At 42.6% G+C, this 20,880-nt stretch overlaps 1 protein-coding gene across 2 annotated transcripts in view; it reads right to left on the bottom strand.

Annotated features, from left to right (window-relative positions):
• Positions 1 to 20,880, bottom strand: part of NTRK2 (neurotrophic receptor tyrosine kinase 2) — a 393,934-nt gene that overhangs the window by 218,639 nt on the left and 154,415 nt on the right. The window contains exon 13 of one of the 2 annotated variants that reach the window (XM_055578954.1): positions 9,337 to 14,183. The exons of the other annotated variant lie outside the window; for it this stretch is intronic. Coding sequence (XP_055434929.1) covers positions 14,146 to 14,183 — 38 coding nt within the window. The 3' untranslated portion in view covers positions 9,337 to 14,145. Of the gene's footprint in view, positions 1 to 9,336; positions 14,184 to 20,880 lie in introns of those variants that run through there. 2 annotated transcript variants of the gene reach the window in all.

The raw sequence follows: 20,880 nt of genomic DNA, 5'->3' as shown, positions 1-20,880 counted from the left end.
ATCTAAGATACTCCCAACTCAGCACCCTGATCTCTGTAACAAGCATCTGGAAAAAGAATCAACTGGACTGGACTGGAGCAGGCAGAAGATCCAGGCTGGAATTCTGCTTCTTTTTACCTGTGGGCTCAGTGGGCAAAGTCATAGCTCCCTGTGGTGGGATGTGATGGCATGGCTGTCGTGTGCCCAGCCCAGGCAACAGCCAGCACTTGTGTCTCTTTGTTGGAGGGCCACCCTTGAGCTGCTGGAACCCACTTTTGTCTGTTGGGACTCTCAGCTAGTGATCAGGGGTACATGAATATGAAAGCCTAACTTCCAAATCTCTGGGGGACAACTTACACTCAGGGGCTCCCCCCAACAAGGCTTTGTCTGAAACCCTCTCCCGGGAGCCCCCTATCCTGTCCTGCCTTCTCCACTCCTCCCCTGGGCAGCCCGGAGACTCACCCCTAATCAATCACTCCCACGGGAATCCCCAAGGCAGAGTCAGCTTCCAGGAAACTCAACCAAAAGACCGGTATCTGTTCAAGGCCATTGTGGAGGAACAGATCTTAAAAGCAGCAAACAGAATATTCAGCACAAGGGTCACAACAGGAAAAATCTGGCAAAAAGACGTGTTTTGTTTGGCTCACGGAGACTTTAAAAAATGTGAAGAGCCTTGCCAACATTTAAAAATTGGGAGATTTCACACAAAACTCCAGATCTTCCCTTGCCTTGAAAAACCAGGTTTGACAACCGTGAGCCTGAATTCCTGCACAGCAACACTAGCTGGGGTGGGCTAGATCTGCCCGTGCATGGGGCCACTCCACCTACTCATTCCCATGACCCATCTGGTCTCCTGAGTCAGTGGAGTTGGCAATCTATGGTGTAGCCCATAGAAAGCATTCAGTAAAGTCTGTCGAATCTGAACAAGGATTTTTCTTGAAAACAATTCAACTCGAGGCTGGGGTGAAGAATTGTGTAAGAGGACGCCTCGCTCTGCTCCATTCCAGCTCTTTGCTCATGCCTGGCAAGGTACTTCCATAAACACTCTTCCAAAACGAGCTGAATCGATGAGGAGAGCTGCCACCGTAGACATTTGTTTGACAGGGAACACAAAATGAAGTGAAATCAAGTCACTGGTAGTTTGGGGAGGTAGGCAAGAAAAGCAAAAACAGGTCTTAGCTTCAGATGTCGTTTTATGTTGCCATAAATAAAAGGATGGCTACAGCTCAAAAATGACATTTTAAACATTTCAAAATGTTGACTTGCCCAGTTTGCACTTCTGAAAAAGAAACATGGTATGGTTGAAGCCCTTTAAACCAATATAACTGGTAGTAGGTCATTTAAAGCACTAAATGTTCCCTTCAACTCTGGAGCCCAGTGGTCCAGCCAGGGGTGTGCAGGGCACTGTCAGTTGGGCACTATGCTTTACAGAGAGATGGGAAGTGAAATCATCCTGTACATCACATGGCGGAGGTCAGATAAGACTGCTCCCACTGTATGAGAGCACCCTGTGGACCCTCAGTGTCAGGGAGCAAAAGTGATCAAGCTACACCCTGAAATCCATCAGTGCTCTGAAATCCACCCTTTCATTTGCATAAAGTCCATGGTCCTGTGGGCTGCTCCGGCACCAATGACTGAGCCTGGTCCGGAGTTGTAAGGTAGACACATCCCAGAAGACAAAGAACTCCTCAGATGGCCCTCTGTAGCTCACAGACATCGAGCAGTCTCAAATCCCCCAAATCTACCCCAAAGCTCTGCCAACACCTGCTCAGAGAGAGTGTCAATCTGGGGTGCTTCACCCAGGGTTTCTTCCCACCCCTATCCCGTCAAAGCACTGCTTGCTAGGCAGTCTGATGCTCCCGCAGCCTTCTCCAGCTTCTTCTCCATTTTCTCTCACACAAGAATTTTTCCTGATTAAAAAAATCCTTGAAACTTTAATCCCCACTTGGCGCCTGCTTCTCCAAGGACATATTCTGTGTTCAAAAATTCCTCCTGCTTATATTCTGAAAAATCTGTATACTCTACCCAATAATCAGAGGCTCCCAACTTTTATGACATTACAGGAATCCAAAGAAAATAGTACTTGATGAGTATTCAAGGAACTGGATATGGAGTTAAGATAAAAAGAAGGAAGGGAAGACAGCTTCTCAGTAGTTCCTCCATTCTGACAATTTTCTACTGAGAAAACGGGCAGGGAGATCCCCAGAACACAACCAACTCATACCTCTCAGAAAAACTCCCTGAGACTTTCCTGATTACCTGTCTTGCTCTGGAGTCCCAGCCCTTAAATTGCCATTTGAGGACGAGATATACAGTCTCTTGGAGAACAGCTGACCAAGAAGTCCTTTGTGGCCACAATAGAGACCACAAGCCTATCATTCTCCATACCCCAGACCTCAGCATTTCCGACTGTCATTTTGTGGAAAGGCAGAAAAGGGAAGTTCACTGCCTGCATGAAAATGTAAATGTGGCTGACAACCAAGGAAAGAAAGAACACAGCCAGACATACAGACATACATACATACACACACACACACACACACACACACACTTATGCTGCTAAGAGGGTTAATGTTTTAACCTTCAGGCTGGTTATTTCATAATTCACAGCAAAATAGAAAAGGAAGGCAAAATCAGCAACATTGCTTATAAGCCCTGGAAAATGGAAGTTTCCAAGCTGTCATAAATAAGGATGGAAGCACTTGCCAAGTCAGAAAGTTGGCCAAATTTGAATCCACTCAATCCTTATATCTTGGAGCTCAGAATGGAACACCAACCTTTTGGGATTTGTAATAACTTCTTCTCAGCAAAACTTTTTGCTATTTATAAGGAAGTAAAAACAAAAAGCAAAAAATACAATACAGAAAGTTTTCTAAAGGAGCATTAAATCCCAGTGAGCAGTGGGGAGGTGATAACAGTATAATGTGCTGGAATTAACTTCTAATTTAATCAAACAAAGTTTAACATACGAGATATTCCTTTTCCGTGTGTGTGTGTGAGAGAGAGAGAATTATTACGTCTTTCCTTGCTTCCTTTCTCTTTCTCACTCACATACCATCTCACTTTTCAAATATGTATTCCACCCAACCAATTGTAAATTTAAAATTGAACTGTTAAAATTAAAGAATAGATAAAGCATAGCTGTGTGTGTTTATGTTGCTGGAGAGGCAGCCAGAGGAAAAGAAAAAAGAGGAAGGAAAAGAAAAAAGAGAGACAAAATAGGTACCAAGAGCTGGGACACCTTTCACAAATTTATAGTGGGTCAAAATGAATTAGCACCACCAAGGTGAAGAGCAGAGGTCTGACGGCTCTCTCAGAGTTTGCAGCTGGGGGTCCCTCAAGAAAACAAAAGAGCACTGTCCTCAGAGAGTGAGGGCCAGAAGCATGAATTCCTAGGCAGACAGATCTCATTTGTGGAACCTTGGACAGGTTAACTTCTCGTCTTTTTTCCCTCTTGCAAAGTATGCATGATAACGGTGTCAACATTGCAGACACTCTAACTGTAAAACCAGGGCCCAGGAGGTCAAAGAGGATGTCTGTTTTGCTAGATGTGGTATCTTCCCAGTGCCTGGATCATGTCTGATCTATAATTGACGATTAATCCTTACCAGATTTTGAATAGGATCTGGCTAAGATAAAACAAGATAATGTATTAAAGAATTTACTGATAGTTCCCTGGTGGCTCAGATGGTAAAGAATCTGCCTGCAATGCGGGTTCAATCCCTGGGCTGGGTAAATCCCCTGGAGAAAGGAAAGGCTACCCACTCCAGTATTATGGCCTGGAGAATTCCACGGACAGAGGAACCTGGCAAGCTACAGTCCATGGGGTCTCAAAGAATCAGACACAGTTGAGTGACTTTCACTTCCACTTTTCACTTTCATACATAGATCTCAGTGGGGTGGTGTTACAGAAAAAGAATTCATCCCAGGTGATTTCACATGAAGAGATGTAGGGATGATGTAGAGACATTTGGGTAGGTTAAAAGGACAAACAAGAGGTGGAGAGTCATGGAGACTGACCACAGAGGGAAGTTTTTCCCACCTCTAGGGTTGAAGGGACAAAGGAGCTCACCAGCATAAAACTCAACAGTATTTAGAGCAAGAGGGCCATAGAGAGGTAGTTGGCCTCCCCCGAATCCAGGAGCCTAGGTAAATGCAGAGAGAAATATTTGCTCTGAGTGTAATATCTGAATATCCTGAAGCACCCTCATAGATTATCTATCATTGCTATTCAGCAATACCTATCGTGTCTGACTCTTTGCGACCCCATGGATGGTAGCCTGCCAGGCTCCTGTGGCAGGCATGGACACATGGGATTTTTCAGGCAAGAATACTGGAGTAGGTTGCCATTTCCTCCTCCAGGGAATCTTCCTGACCCAGAGATTGAACCCAAGTCTCCTGCATCTCCTGCATTGCAGGTGAATTCTTTACCCACTGAGCCATCTGGGAAATAGACTATCTTAGTTCAGGATTCATAGTTCATGTTAAAAACCTAGAACTCCCCCAAAAGTCCAAATAGTGCTGGCACCTCTGTACTTCCCACCCAGCTCCAGGGTCTTCAGAGAAATTGTGTGAGCTTACCTGAAGCTGAATTCTAATCCATAAAGCAATCTAATCTACATTTTTATTTATCAATTCAGCAAGACTAATTACTGTAGGATGAGAACTAGTAGAGATGGAAGGGTGGAAAACCAACACAAAAGAGGCTTTGCCCTTCTTCCTCCAAAACACAGTAAAAATTTTAAAAGAAGAGAGAATTGTCTGTTCATTAGTTTATGCTTGAGCGGAGATTTTTGATTTAGTAAACACAGGCCCCGGGGTCTGTGGTATATGAGATGGGACTTGACCAAATGACTGGAAAATTAGCATGTGCCCTTGGCAGTCTGTCTTAGACACTGGCTGCAGACAGGACATTCAGGGACAGGAGCAGCAACATGACCGTGCGGCTCGGATGCTGCTCTGTCTTGTGTCTCTGAGGCAGGAAACTGCTCAGCCATCTCCAACACCTTGTCCCAAAGTCCAGATCCTCTCCATGGAGGTGGCAGGATATGTTCTCAAGCAAACCTTCCCTTCACATCCCCGACCCGCATCTTCACTGAAGTGGTTTCTCTACCTTCACGTATCCTCACTGGAGAGCTGTGCTTAGTTGCTCAGCCATGTACAACTCTTTGTGACCCTATGGACTGTAGCCTGCCAGACTCCTCTGTCCATGGGGATTCTCTAGGCAAGAATACTGGAGTGGGTTGCCATGCCCTCTTTCAGGGGATCTTCCCAACCCAGGGATCGAACCCAGGTCTCCAGCACTGCAGGCAGACTCTTTACCATCTGAACCACTAGAGAAGCCCAAAAATACTGGAGTGGGTAGCCTATTCCTTCTCCAGGGGAACTTCCCAACCCAGGAATCAAACCAGGGTCTCCTGCATTGCAGAAGATCCTTTACCAGCTAAGATACCAGTGAAGCCCAAGCAACTGCTTCATATGAATAGGAAGTGCTCCAGATTCAGAGCAACAAGAAAATTCACTTCAGAATTAAAAAAAAAAAAAAAGAATGATCAAAGTCAACAAATCCATCTTCAGGTACAATGGAGAAAAGGCAAACACACTCTGGGTTTTCAATAGCTAATTAGCAACAGATACATACTGGATGCAACTTCTGTTTCATAAGGTGAAATTTAGAAAGCGAGTGTCAAGTTCACTACAGTGCCACGTACTGTCAAGTCAAGATTGGCAAGGACTTTGTGAGCAGCATGAATTACTGAGGGAGACAGGTCATGGGGTGCGGTGTTGACTGGGATAAAGCCTCTCCTGTGACTTCAATTAACCTAACTATTCTGCATCTGGACAACAATAATCTCTGCTCACTTGCTAGTGCTTGTAGGAGTGACCACTGGGCCTTTGCACAGCCCTGAGGGTGACCTCGCCACCTGGCTAGCCTCACTCCAGTCCTGGCCCTCTTCAAGGGCCCAGCCCAAGCCCACTAGCTCTTTCAAGCGCTAACTCTCAGAGTTAGCCTGTGTGTGTGCTCAGTCACTTCAGTCACGTCTGACCCTTTGCTATCTTACGGACTGTAGCCCACCAGGCTCCTCTGTCCATGGAATTTCCCAGGTAAGAATACTTGAGTGGGTTGCCATGCCCTCCTCCAGGGGATCTTCTGGACTCAGAATTGAACCTACATCTCCTATGTTGCCCGCAGATTCTTTACCCACTGAGCCACCTGGGAAGCCCCCCAGAGTTAGTCTACCTGAATTCAAATCCTGGCATTCCCCTCATTAGCTAGGTAACTTGGAACAAGCCCCTCATCATTTTGTTCCTCAGTTTCCTAACCTTTCCAATGGGAGCAATATTAGCATCTGCCTCATAGACTGTTAAAAGAACCACGAAGCACTTAAAATAGTGCTTGGCACACGGTTGGAAACCAATACCTATTAGCCTGATACCTGTTGGTATCAGGTATCATTGGATCTAAAAGGTAGATCCAATGATAAACACTGCTTTAAAAAGTGTTAGAAAAGACAGTAACAACTGTAAAAAATACCTTAAATTATGTGCTGGTAAAACTTCAGTACCACTTACTTAAATTGATTTAATAAGAAAAAAAAAAGCCCAAATTAAAAAATATTTTTAAATAAATGAAATGTCATTACCCCAAGTGTGACCAATTGTATTGCCTGCTACAGCTACTATGAAAAACTACATCAGGAGTCAGAAAACCCATTGCCTGTAAACACTTGTTTCTAAAGGAACTTGAAACAAGTTTTTCCTTTCAAACAATCTCTCAGCCAATTTTTCTGTTATTTTTATCCTTAGCGAAAGATTTTCAAATAGATAATTCAAAAGTTAAAGATAATGGAGGAACCCCTTCAAATGATGAAAAATTATTAATTTTTAAAGTGAAAATTTTATAAAGTGAAATTTAATAAAGTGAAAACCAAAGAAGAAAACCATATTTGGGATATGACCTTCAATGCTTTTCTTCCAGAATCCTCAAACTGCAGAGCATCACTTGAACTCATTGAAAAATCATAATACAGGCCCAAACTGTGGCTTCCCTTGTGGCTCAGATGGTGCCTGCAATGCTGAAGATCCAGGTTCGATCCCTGGATTGGGAAGATCCCCTGGAGAAGGGTATGGCTACCCACTCCAGTATTCTCACCTAGAGAATTCCATGGGCAGAGGAGCCTGGAGGGCTACACTCAATGGGATCGCAAAGAGTCAGACACGACTGAGTGAGTAACACACACACAGGCCCAGTTGAGTAGGACTAGGAGATGAGGGGACCGTGGAGATGCTTGTTGTGGGGTGGGGGGCGGTCCCACAGGCCTCTTCCTATCCCCTTTCCTCCTAACCATACCCTGCCCCCTCACAAAAGGAAATGCTGGGGCTTGGGTCACTTTGAGAAAACAGTCCTTTGTCCTACACAGGTCTCAGTTTCCCTATCTGTAGAAGGCCATAGTCAGGAGAATAAAGGCAGAGGCCGAAAACTGACAGCCAGGGAGTAGTCCTGGAATGTTTCACATGGTCAGCACCCTCTTTCTGCAAAGGCATGAATTTGTAGCTGCTCTTTAAGAATTGGAACATTTTGCAATTAAAAAAAAAAAAAGCCTGCACAGCTGACATCTTTTGGTAAATAAAGGATCTGGCAGCGCTGAGATCCCAATTCCATAGGAACACAATTGATTGGTGCTAAGAACTGGCTGCCACCTATGTGCTATGAAGAAAAAGAAAGTAGGCTAAGGATACAGGATGTGGTTGCTTCCCAGGTGGCGCTAGTGGTAAAGAACCCGCCTGCTCGATCCAGGGTCAAAAGGATCCCCTGGAGGAGGGCATGAGAACCCACTCCAGTATTCTTGCCTGGAGAATTCCATGTATAGAAGAGCCTTGCCGGCTAAAATCCATAGGGTCACAAAGAATCAAACACAACTGAATCAACTTAGCATGCATGTATTAGCATGCAGCATGCATGCATACAGGCCCAAACAGATCATGACCTCTTATTCTATCAAAATCAAATCTGTGATCAATATGCAAAAATCACCTGGGCAGGGAGAGGAATCTAGGAAGAGATTTAGGAGAACCCCTGAGAAAGCTCCAGCGTGGCGATCCCTGCTTGGACCACATCCAAAATGACCCAGGGAGGGAAGTGCCCCTTCATGAGGACTCTGTTATTTCACCCAAGCAATTGCTGAATGACCCATACAAGCAAGTGAGTCTGTGAATCCAGGGCATTTATGGAGGCACACCCAAGCACAGTGCAAACCCATGTCCTTTCAAGTATTATTATTAGTGATACCCAGTACTTCTCCCCACGCCAAGTACATCATCTAGGTCTCATAGGAGCCCAGTGGGGAGATACTGCTACCATTATCCTCATCTCTTGAGGAATGAAGTCGTGAAGTAGCTTTCCCAAGGTCAAATGGTCTGTGAGCAGAGCTGGAATTCAAACTCGCGAAGTCTGCGTCCAGTGCCTACTAACTCAGATTACCAAACAACTTTCAAATTACCATCAAAACCTATTCTCAGCTCAGCACATTTAAAAGTGCTTTAGAAAAAACACAAGTCACCAGCACTAAACAGGTTCTTTGAAGGGGGTCAGCATACTTGGCTCAATAAGTATGTATGACATCAGGTCATATTGTTTTTCCAATCCCTAAGTCATCGATTTAGAGTGAAAACACTTATAAGGTTACAAGAAAGTGAAAGCAATCTCAAATGAATCAAAGCTGGGGACCTTGATTTTAGGTCCTATCTGAAAAGGGGAAAATGAGAAAAGACAGTGTGGCCAGGCAGGAAATGGAGACCAAAGGAGTGTGAAGTACGGGCACCATGCTCACAGTTAAGATTCAAGATGGTACCTTATCTCCGTGCCCACTTGTCTTCCTCTCTGTCTCCCTCCCTCCTCATAGCACAAGTTATCAGGTTCATTTGACCACAAAGTCAGTTAGAACGGAGGGACAGAGCACTGAGAATACCTCCTGTAGGAATGTGAGTCATTCCAAAGGACTTTCCCAAAGGATGTTAAGTTTCACCTTTTTAATCCCTTAAACTTCTTGCTGCATTTTAGGATTGCCTTTTAGCCAATGAAAATATATCTGATGCAAGAATCAATAAACCATAAATGTGCAACTCACATTGATTGAAATTTTTAAAAATCTGTTTTAGAAGAGATTTATTTCAGAATCTACAGGGGCTTTGGGACTCCCCCACACTCCAGTGACATTTCTCACACTTTCTTCTAACACCTTTAGTTTTGAACACCACCAACGACACATGAGGTGATGGTATGTATTTGAAGCAGGTGGGGGGTGGAAATATACAAGTCCCTACAGAGAATGCAAGACACATGGAGATGAATTACAAAACTTTATTGACTTGTTAAAAACATGAATGAATTCAGCAAGTACATTTATGGTCTATCCACATTGTTAAAACAGTACTTAAAAATAAAATAAAAATGATTATCCATTATTTACAGGAAATGTGGAAAAATGACTTTAAGACCTGGAACATTATGGGGAACAAAACAGGGCATGAGAATGATTCACAGGCTGCCTATATGGATTACAGCAAATGGATTTAAACATGACATGAGTGAAACTCAAAGATCTGTCTTTCTCTGGAGTCTCCTGCTATTTTTTTCCATTTCTTTTTTTTTTTTTTTTGTATTTTCAGCTTCACTGAGGTATAATCAACAAAGAAAATTGTGAGATGTTGAAAGTGTACAGTGTGATGATTTGAAATACATACACATCGTGAATAGAACCTCTTGCTATTTTATATCTGTTTATAGAAGCTCCATTCATAAATGGATGGTGGTGAATTTTAAAGGTGGTGAAAATCTCTGTGCTTTCCTTTACCTCTCACATGCTTATTTTTCTGTGAAACTAAGACTCCTGACATAGCCAACGTCAAGCCATCTTGGGTGCATACTAACGACCGGCCCGAGTCTCCAAACCACATTAGTTTGTATTCAACTCAGGGTGATCTCACTGTCAAAATTAGATGGCTGGGAGGTCCCTTTGTCCCTGAAGACCAAAACAAGGAAATGGGCTAACTTGAGTTGAAAACTGCTTTCTCTGACAACTGTTTTCATATCACTTTCTGGATTAGGAAGTCTGTTACCTTAATTCAGCCTGGCAGCACCCCACAGAAAATTGTATCCTTGCCCTGTCCAGCAGGGTCCTTAACCTTCCCAGGTGTCCTTGAACAGACCTGTCATGGTTTATAGGCACTGTAGGTATGTGGACATAGCAGAACGTACTTAATGGAATGGCTACTTCTGTCCTGGTTTCCCTGGAATACAGCCTGCTGCATGGCACAAGCCTGGGGGTCCACTGACCTTCACCAGCGAGGAATGGCACAGCCCACGTGGCTGAATACAGCAACCCTGTGAAGACCCTGGAGTTTACGGAATCTATTACCTAGAGTCTGGACAAAAGAAGATGGAATGAGCTTCTACTGTAGTGGGAGGAAATCAGATGAAAACCAAGAGAGGGGGCATTAGACAGAAAGCAATGGAGCAAGTGAAAGCATAAATCATCTTGAAGAGCTAGAGAAGAGTTAATACTGGTCCCAGTTAGTGCTTCGATTCCATTTTGCAATGAAAAAAAAAAGTGTGTGCAAAGTAACCAATAGAGCAAATAAAAATAAACTCTCTGTCATGGAGTCAATTTAGAGTGTTGGAGAGAGAGAAAAAAATCAGAGATTTTAACAGAATCAAGAAAAAAAAAGAGGAGAGAAAAAGTAAGACAGCTTGCATCATGCTGGCCCTCACCCTTGGCCTGAATGCTTGCCTGTACTCCTTGAGTTGTTTACTCATCCAATGGCTGAATCCTGATGGCCTCTGGTCAGTGTTGGGGGGTGGGGTGTAAGCCGGGTGAGGAGCAGGAGGGAGAGTTCAGAGCCAAAAGTGAATCCTGGGTTCTGCATTGCAGGCTTGGGGCTGGGATTGTTCATGCCTGATTTCTATTCCTTTCTCTTGGAAAGAAGATTCAGTGGGTCAAAATGAAACCAGTGCCTGCTGGAGATTAGGAGAGAAAACCCCTGAATCCATGAAAGTATGTGGAGATTCATTCCTCCTGTTAAGAGATTGATCTCCTTTAGTCTCAGACTGATGTATCATGCGATGACAGTGGGAGTTTGTTCCTCTCTCTCTCAGCTGCCTGGGCGGGTCTCAGTGGCACCTGAATCAAGATACAGGACCTGAGACACACCTCTTGAAGAGGACACACCTGCTTTGCGTTCACCAACAGGCTGCATCAGTACATTAAGGAAAACCAATGAAGAGGAGCTGTGTGCTGTCACATCTGAACCTATGCTTTCCCATCTCTCGCTGGATACAGTGAAAGAACAATGATCTTGCTTTAAGACCAGGGTAACAAACTGGCAGCCCACAGACATGTTTTGTTGGCCTACATAACGTTTTAAAAATAACCGAGCCAACTTTTTAAAAATAGAGACATTTCACATAAAAAATCCAGGTTTTAAGTTTCTCTTAAAGAATCAGAAGGTTTGGAAATCTGGGCTGTCATTCCTGGGAGGCAGGAGTTGGTTGGTCTGGGTGACAGCCGCCCCTCTGGAGGGGATGGCGTTCACTCAGCGGGCCCACGTTGCTCACTTAGGATACCTGCCTGGCACTAAAATGCCACATCCTTGTTGGAGGACGATGGGCTTGATTTCAGCAAAACTGCGGCCTTTCTTTCTATAATGATGGAAAAATGCATGCTACATCCCTTTAGGATGCTCAAAAAAGATTTCTTACAGGGGACATCTAAAGCAAAGAATGAGAGGGGTGGTCTGGAGTACAGGAATGAGAAGTTGGGTTACTGATGGAGGTCTTCAGGGATTTAAAAAAAAAAAAATAAAGAAAGAAAAGCAAAGAACACAAGACCAACTGAAACCATTTTCTAATAGCCTGATGTTTTCATTGTTCCCTAGGAGATGTCAACTGCTCTTTGACTGATTCAATTGCCTTATCTGTCCACTTTTCTCCATTTTCTCCAAGAATCTAGCTGCAACTCTTTTAGCTATTGAGGACTAATATTCTTTTTTCTCTCTCTCTTAGGGTCTGGGCTACTTATAAAATAGTTCTTAGAGAGTTTATTGCCTTTTTATGACTTCACGGAATAACATAAAAACTTAAAAAAAAAATTGCACCAAATGGCCAATATTTAAGAACCCTGACCATCCTGACAGCCTGTGACAGGCTCTCAGTTTGAATTTCATTTTTCTTTCAGGGGTCAGGATTTCTGCAATTAGCTGGCCTTTTTGTAAATTGACACCTTTGGGAAAGATCAAAATTTAAGTAGTGACAGGAACTGTCATTCAACAGTGAGCAAGAAAATGGGAATTCAGAGAATATTTAGACCTCCCCCTGCCCAGGGTCAGCTGCCCTCATACTCAAAAACCTTTTGGGAAACACAACTTCTGAGAACAGCAGCCTGTTTCTGCTTTGGAGGAACCACCCTTCTTTCAGGCAGGGGTACTGAGCAGCCGAGTCAAATGCTGTAATCCATAGGACTCCGTGAAATGTCCGCGTCAAGCAATAACACATTTCGTGGCTAATGTAAAAGATACAGTATAAAGTATTCATCTTGGAAAATCTACTTATATCAAGTGGTGCCTACATGGATCCCAGTTTATTGAGATTAATGCCTTGGTTACACAGATTCAAAACGATGTTTCTGAATATGTTGGACCAGTTAAAAATCTATAAAACCTTAAAGCTGAACTGCAAAACTTGAGTTACTATCCCTCCCACCCCCACCAAAAGGGCTTTTCAAAAATGTCAGTAAGTTTCCAATTCACCTGTGACATCTATGGGCAGGTGTGAACAGTCAGAGCAAACTGTGTTTTCAAACAAGATGCTCCGGGCCTGGCTCTGAAGTTCCCCCAACAGGAAAGGTGTGAGGCAGGCAGGAGCAGCCAAACCTCACGGGGTCCCATCCCGCCTGGTGCACACCAAGCGAAGTGCACGCAAAGGTCACTGTGATGGCCACGTGCATGAGACGGGTGTCCACGTAAGACTAAGGCAGGGATGCAGGATTCTGTAACTCGAAGGCTGCCCCTGCAGCACTGAAGCTGGACATTATAAAGCATGTATTCATTAGCGACCTGCCACCTGTGTGCTGCTGGGGTCAGGAAGAGTTGTCCGGCTCAGGAAAACCCAGTGGAGTGGAGTATGTTGTAGGGGACTACCCTTCTTAGAATGTGGTCTCCTGCTCACAGCAGGCCAGCCATTCAGCTCGCAGGCCTTTTCAGAGCAAAAAGCTACAGTTCTGTCATGGGAACAGCATGAGATGCTGTGGCCCTCTCACTCGGCAAACTTCTAAAAAGCAGGTGGATCACAGAGGTCAAATAAAAGGGCATATGCACCATATGTATATACTTTACATCTTTCCGATTTTTCTGAAACTATGGCTAACCAAAATTCACAGCCCCTTACCAATTAGCTTATTTCTTTTCTTTTTCCATTTCTTTTTTTTGCGTGCTGATACACTTTAAGGAAAGCATTATTGTTGATTGCATTGACTCTGGACCTTAACAGCCAGTGAAGGAAAGAAACTCCCAAGGCTATCCCCAAGCCCCCACAGCAATGGAGCATATGCCCTTAACTCTTTTAGTCACTGCTTTCTAGGTAGAAAAGTGAAACTTTCTGAATTCAGTACTGATTAAACAACAGAAAACAGTGCTAAAATTCATGTTAAATGGAGATTACACGGTTTAGTGTGTACCTGTACCTGTTCCTAAATTTAGATTTGTTTTAAAACTTTACAGTTCACCTTTAATAAACAGCAACATTGAAAATCAATACATTTCCAGTATGGTCAAACAGCACACACCTTTCTGAAGAGAAGCACAATCCGACAGTATTTCAATTCAACTTTGTATTTGAATGATCGTGAGAACAAAAGAGAAGCATTAATTTGTTTTCTTGACTTTCTTAGCTGCCTGTGAGCTGTCTCTGCATTGGTGTCCCCAATTCACAGTTCACGGCACCCGCGGGCTTCATGGGGTACCTCCTGCAAATACCACCCACATCTACCAGGAAATCCCAGGTAAGAGGCACTTCCCAGGAAAGGTCAATGCCGGCCCCCAGAGTCCAGCTTACAAGGCAGCATCAACCAACAAGCACCACAGCCCCCTTCTCTGTCTTTTCCTTTATTTCAGTTACCCATCCAGTGGAATCTTATGAAACAAAACAAAACCTAAAAGAAACACAAAATAAAACATAAGTCATGCTCAAAAGAAAAATCAATGGAAAATAACATGCAAGTACAATCACTTTTAAAAGAACATAATAAACATCAAAACTGAGACACAACATGGAATATGCTTGAAAACATAAAGATAATGCAATTACAAAACAGGAATCAGGAGAAAATGGGAGTCTTATTATCGAACAGCTTAGTTTAGACTTAAAACTGAGTTTACATGGCATAGGAAACACAGGAAAGAGATGCAAAGGATTCCTGCACGCAGTTTCACCCACAACTGTCTCAGATGTTAACACCTTAATTTAAGGAGGAGAAATCTGTGCACAGTAAAAAATGACCCCTCGGTAATTTTTATATATAAGGAAAAAATAAAATCCAATAACAGATATCTACCCAAATTCTAATTTTCTTTTCCTACCTATAAAACCAAATTATTTCTAAAATAATTAATTAATTACTCAGCCAGATCAGAGAACTGGCTGGCTTCACCTGGAGAAATATTGAGCTCATGTGAGGATTTAGATTCTTTTTTAGGAATCCTACTATTAATTGTGTGTGTGTGTGTGTGTGTGAGTATGTGCATGCCCTCAGCCATGTCTGATTCTTTGTGACCCCATGGACTGTAGCCTGCTAGGTTCCTCTGTCCATGGAATTTTCCAGGTAAGAACACTGGAGTGGATTGCTATTTCCATCTCCAGGGGACCAACCTGACCCAAGGATCAAGCCCTTATCTCTTACATCGCCTCCATTGGCAAGCAGATTCTTTACCACTGTGCCACCTGGGAATCTCAATTAATTAACTGCATATATTTAATTAAGTACCATACCATATCTATGGCACATATGTAGAATCTACTATATAAAATATGGTATATAGCATACAACATGAAGTATATTTGTATGTATATACATTATATATACAATTTAAGACATGTAGTATCTAGTACACATAATAAATAAAACATATATAATACTTAATATCAACTAATTCTGCACACATCTACTGCGCACCAACCAAATAGCAGACACTGTAATATATGATGCAAAAATAAAGAAACTGGAGTTCCTTGACTTCAAATACTTCACTGACTCCAGATGGAGAAAGATGAGGGAATCACTTGCACAGTAAATCTACTTTGTGCCAGGGTATCTTCTAAGCTCCTTGCTTAAATAAAGTCCCTATAATCTTAGGAGATAGGTTCTATTGTTACACCCGCTTAACTGGTGAGAAAACTGAGGCCCAGAGACTGAGCAGCCTCTCAAGTTCTGACAGCTAGTGTGGGATGGAACTCAAATTCCCAGAACCTCTGGTGCAGTGGCTGCCCTACCATGACCTTAGAAGTGATAAGCTTTCTTCGAACTTGCCTGTGAAAACCCAGCAGGAACAGGGAAGGTTTTATTACATAGAATTCTGTGAGTAAATTGCGCGAATCTTCATCAGCTTCATAAGTGAAAGAATAGATGATGTCATAGTAGAAACCCCCAAGACGCTTCCAAGACGTTTTCAAGTTTAGCTTTGGAAGACACTTCTAAACCCAACCCTCCAGACTCTCGATTTTCCTCAACCTGGTGTCTGGTCTGCCAAGTGCTGGTGTCATCTGCCTCCAGAGCTGTAATTACCATCACCAAGCTGTATAATCATTTACAACAACACTAAAAGAGTCTATGGAGCTTAATTTCCATGGCACTTCTCTCTCCTGCCCTTCCAAGTCTCAGGAAAAGAACTAGGGACAAACGCCAAACATCGTTTATGGATTTAATCACCCACAGAGCACTGAGAATTTAGGAAGCACAGAGTGATGCTGATTAAGTCTCCTTCATATCTGTCTCTAGTCTCTTTCTAAAAGCCCAGCCTCCAGGCAAACACAAGCAGCGCTAGTTGAAGAGTGCACTATGGTACATAGCTCGAGAATACCGAATGAACTAACCTTAGCTACTCTTCCAGGTTTCAAGAGGGTGGATCTCAAATTCCTTCCCACTGAAACAGTGGGATTAATATGAGGATGTCAAGTTTGCCAATAAAAGCAAGAAAAGCTTGGAGATACAAATAGAAGACATCACCCTCAAACAAAATATTTGTTGATTCGATATACCAGTTTCTCTGAACATGCAATTTTAAAGGGTTTACTTGATTAAAATAACAACAGATTAAGCTGCTAATGCAAACCTTATTTCCACCGGGTTTATGGCATAGGGTTGGCCCAAAAGTTTGTTCGTGTTTTTCCGTAACATTTGATGGAAAAACCCAAACAAATTTTGGGCCAACCCCATACAAGAACTTGAAGAGTTTACTGATGTCCGAGTGTTTAATTGGAACCAGGCTGCTCTTTCAATTTGCTTCTATTTGCCACTTTCCTCGCCATGTAGCTCCCCAACCCGCACTACAGGCTCTTCTGTTTCTTTTTTTTTTTTACATTTTTCAGACATAGAGAATAGGCTTATGGACATGGAGAGAGGGGAAGAGAGGGAGAGATGTATGGAAAAAGTAACATGGAAACTTACATTACCATATGTAAAATAGATAGCAACAGGAATTTGCTGTATGGCTCAGGAAACTCAAACAGGGGCTCTGTATCAATCTATAGGGGTGGGATGGGGTGGGAGATGGGAGGGAGGTTCGAAAGAGGGGATATATGTATACCTATGGCTGTTTCATGTTGAAGTTTGTCAGACAACAACAAAATTCTGTAAAGCAATTATCCTTCAATAAAAAAATAAATTTAAAAAATGAAAAAAAATAATGTACAGGCTCTTTTATTTATTAAAATTGGGAGAAACAATTTGCTGGACTAGATAGAAGCTCTTTTGGACTGCCATTTGCTCAGGCTGCAACGGCATTTGCCTCATTTAAGTTGATGCCGTGTCGTGTCCCTCTGTAACCTTCTTCTGCTCTGCCTTTTGTGATGTGTCCTTCTCAAAGACAAACATCTCAGTTCCACACACCCATGCAAGAAAAGCAAGTAAAGCCACCCTAAAATACACACTTTATGTCTTTCTTGATGAAAAGCCAGCTTGTTATAATGATAAGCAGTGTGTAGTATCTGCATGTAAAGCATGGCTTACACCACCCCTCACCTCAAGGAAGGCAAATCAGTCTCCTTCCCATATACTTGATACTCACACATACCACTGATACACTAAAGATATACCACCAACTCATGAAAAATTAGTTTCATTTAAAACTTGAGTACCTTAAGAAAATGTATCCAATGCTTTATGTTTCCAAAGGGTTGATGGTAAATTTCAATTAGGACCCCAACTTAGCCACCAAGATCTAATGACTTGTGCCCTCTCATGTTACAAGAAACCCTAAAAAAGGGCTACAAAATGATATAAAACAATAGATCATTATTTTCTCCTAGTGAGGGGGAAAGTTTTTAGACCACAACAAATGGCTGAACATCTTGTGGGTTTAGCAGCCAAACGAGCTGTCTAGCTTCTGAGTCTGAAATATAGATATTTTGACAATGTGACATTCTGAAGCGTTTGCAGAATTCCGATGGTGCACGGTAGTTATCGTGACAACAGCTCCTTTATCAAAAACAATTCTAGAAAAACTCTGCCACCACTGCTTACACTTGAGCTAAATAAGAACGAGGATAAAGCAGGTGCTGAATGAGAAATGTGATGTCAAGTTGAAAGCAGAGAAGAAAAGCCTGGATAGGTCTCTGCTATTTGCTGATTCTGGATCCACTTATCGACCTCTTCAAAGAGAAGGACCAGGGGGCTGAAGGTCAGCGAAGCACTGTGCTTTCTTTACCATTGGCTTCTGACCCATTTAGACTTCTTTACATTCAAACATGCACACAATTTCCTCCTATTACTCAGAAGCAATCAGCCATAAAATGGCAAGGATCTGCAGTACATTTAAATTAACAGCAATTTATCTGAAGCAAAAAGGAAAACTGCTGAGTTGAAAGGATGCTAAGGGAACGGAAGAAAGATGCAGCTGCAATCTAAAAAAGCTGATCTTATCGCGTTTGTTATTGGAGAAGTAGAAAAGTGCCAACTTGGTGTCTGCAGGGCACACTGCCACCTTGGAGACAGCAAGGTGGCCAGGGTGCCAGAATGGCAGCTCACCTTCATTGGAAAGCAAAGCAAACATCCCCAGAGCCTTCTGGAAAATGTTTACCAGGTAAAAATCAGAGAATCTCCTGTGTTCTTATAGGATTAGGTGTCCAGGAAATGGTGGGGGTAAAACGCTTTCCTTCAGCTGGACTTGAGCCAGGTGCAATTTTGTTTTATTTTAGCACTTGGTCTGAAACCCTGATTATCCTCACTTGACATCCTTGTGAAACGTTTAGTATCTGTTGGTTGTTGCATCAACTAGCCTTTGCTTTTGTGCCTTTTCAATTATATTTTATAGGTGAGTCACTCAGCCCACATGGCTGTTGTTATATGTCCACGGTCACCCAGGAACAGAATGAGAGCTGAAATATAAACTCAGAACCTCTGGATGGTCAGTCCCTCTTTACAAATGGTATCACCTTCAACTGTGGCGAAAATTTCCCAACAGTTAAACTTAGATCCTCCTCTGCACTCATTCCAAAAGCTGCTTAACCATCCTTCAAGCACATCGTTTCCTTCCCAAGGACTTTCCTTTTGTCTACACACCATCATATCTCCTAAGATCACCTTATACCAAGCAAGCCTTCACCATTCTTGAAGATCCAGCATAAAAGCCATTTCCTTCGAGTAACTAGTTCATTCTCTCTTAACTTCTACAGCATTCTCTTCCATTCACTAACATGTTCTTCTTTTGTACTTTTGCTAAACTTCTATATCTTTTCTGTTTACTTTCCTGCATCCCAGACTTTAAGCACAGGAGGGTAGAGAGAGCATGTCTCTACATCATCTATGCCCTACCTGCCTCTCATGCTACCAAGGACAGCATGCATTCCAAGCCATAGCATAGTAATGTCTAAAACTTTTATTGAACTTTGATGGACTTGGGAACAGAACCAAAATGGAAGGGAGGGGAGAGACAATACAGTGTAGGGTCTGCTGCTTCTCACTGATAACTGGGTTAATCAAATCACTTCAAAGCTTCCTGCATAAAATCACACATTTGGTCAGAAGTGTATGGAAGGTTGCGGGGTTAAGACACAAGAACCAGTGGGTGCCTCCTGAAGCATTTTTAACTCCTGGGGCAAAAGTACTAGACTTGGTTCATTCTAATTCTCATGATGATCAGAATTATGGGGTGTGGGAATGGGAAAAAGGAAGCTGTTGTCCATTTGTTAGCTGAAGACCAAAAACTAAAGTAAATGGCTGAGGACAGTCAGAAAAGCTTTTAAAGCTCAGGTTTGACTTCATAAAATGAAGTTAAGTTATGAGCTGAAAATTAAAGCAGGAAACACAAAGTTCTTGGCAAAACCTGAATGTGTAAGGAAAACTAAAGCTCTTGCACAATTAAAATTCAATGATTTGAAGGAGGATGTGATCTGATCAGCAGGGCCTGATGAAAAGTATCCGAGGCCACAAGCACCATCACATCAGGGATTTCACATAGGATGGGAAGTACATCCAAAGACCAAGGCCATTGCAATTATCTGTGGAATAACTTAAAAATGCCATAAGCAGAGTAGGAAAGAAAAAAATGTTTATGGTTTAAGGGGCACTAAATACTCAAAAGGCATGAACTACAAGCACAGTGAAATACCCAAATCAATCTAGTGTCCTCCTGTGGGCTGTGCCTTGCCTTCTGACTGAGGATAATAAAAATACACTGCAAAATCTATAGGGTAACTCTTTGTAAGGTGAAATGATATCTTCCTAAAGACACTACTCCACGATTCTCAGACCAGAGGCTTACCAGTGACTCAAACATTCAATACACAAGCATGGCATTGTCAATTGCATTACTGAAGACCACATACTTGCTGCTGCCAATATAGATTTGTGTCTAGATTTGTTTTTGCCAAAATACTCCAGTTATTCTTCCTAGTATATGAATCTGGAGGACGACAATGTAGTATCCAAACAGAAAACAAATGGCGTAAAACCTGTTGCTCAATTAACCTATCAATACAGAAACCTGCAAGAACCTCAAACATGCACAAAGGAAGTTGCTCAGCTCTGCTCAGTCGTGGGTAAAACCAAGGCCCACAGATCAAAATGGATCTGGAAATAAATTTCTAGAAAAGTAAATAATGCATAAAATTAGCAACAGGAAACAAGTGGACATGGGGCAGCCAGAGCTGGTCTGATGGTGATGATGATGGTGATGGTGGTGGTGGGGACGATTATAAAGAAGATAACGGTGGTGGTGACGATGGAGATCACGGTGGTGACGATAGTGGTGGTGATAATGATGATGAAAGTAGGAGATGGAAGAAGGAAGAGCAGGAGGAAGAAGAGAACTTAGAGGTAAAGCGCTGCTGTTGATGTCCTTGGGAGACCTCAAGCATGTAGAGAGGGTAGCCCCAATTATTGGAGAGTGAACACAGATATTATAAGGCCTCAGAGCAGAACGATGATCCCATGTCCAAATTCAAGCTGATCCTTCAAAGAAGAGAGTAGGTAAAAGTAAATTTAGTCCTGGACCACCACTTTCTGATTAGGCATTCCCAGACATGCTTCAACAACAGAGTCTGAAAATTAGTAACACTTAGGATGCCTGCTACGAAAGCAGCTATCAGGGGTCTTTGGAGTGCCCAGTGTCCCTGCCTATTACTGCAAAGCAGGA

The sequence above is a fragment of the Bubalus kerabau genome, chromosome 4, assembly GCF_029407905.1.
Source record: "Bubalus kerabau isolate K-KA32 ecotype Philippines breed swamp buffalo chromosome 4, PCC_UOA_SB_1v2, whole genome shotgun sequence".
NCBI lineage: Eukaryota > Metazoa > Chordata > Mammalia > Artiodactyla > Bovidae > Bubalus > Bubalus kerabau.
The sequence above is the reverse complement of the archived record's forward strand: the minus strand, read 5'-3'. Positions and strand labels throughout refer to the sequence as shown.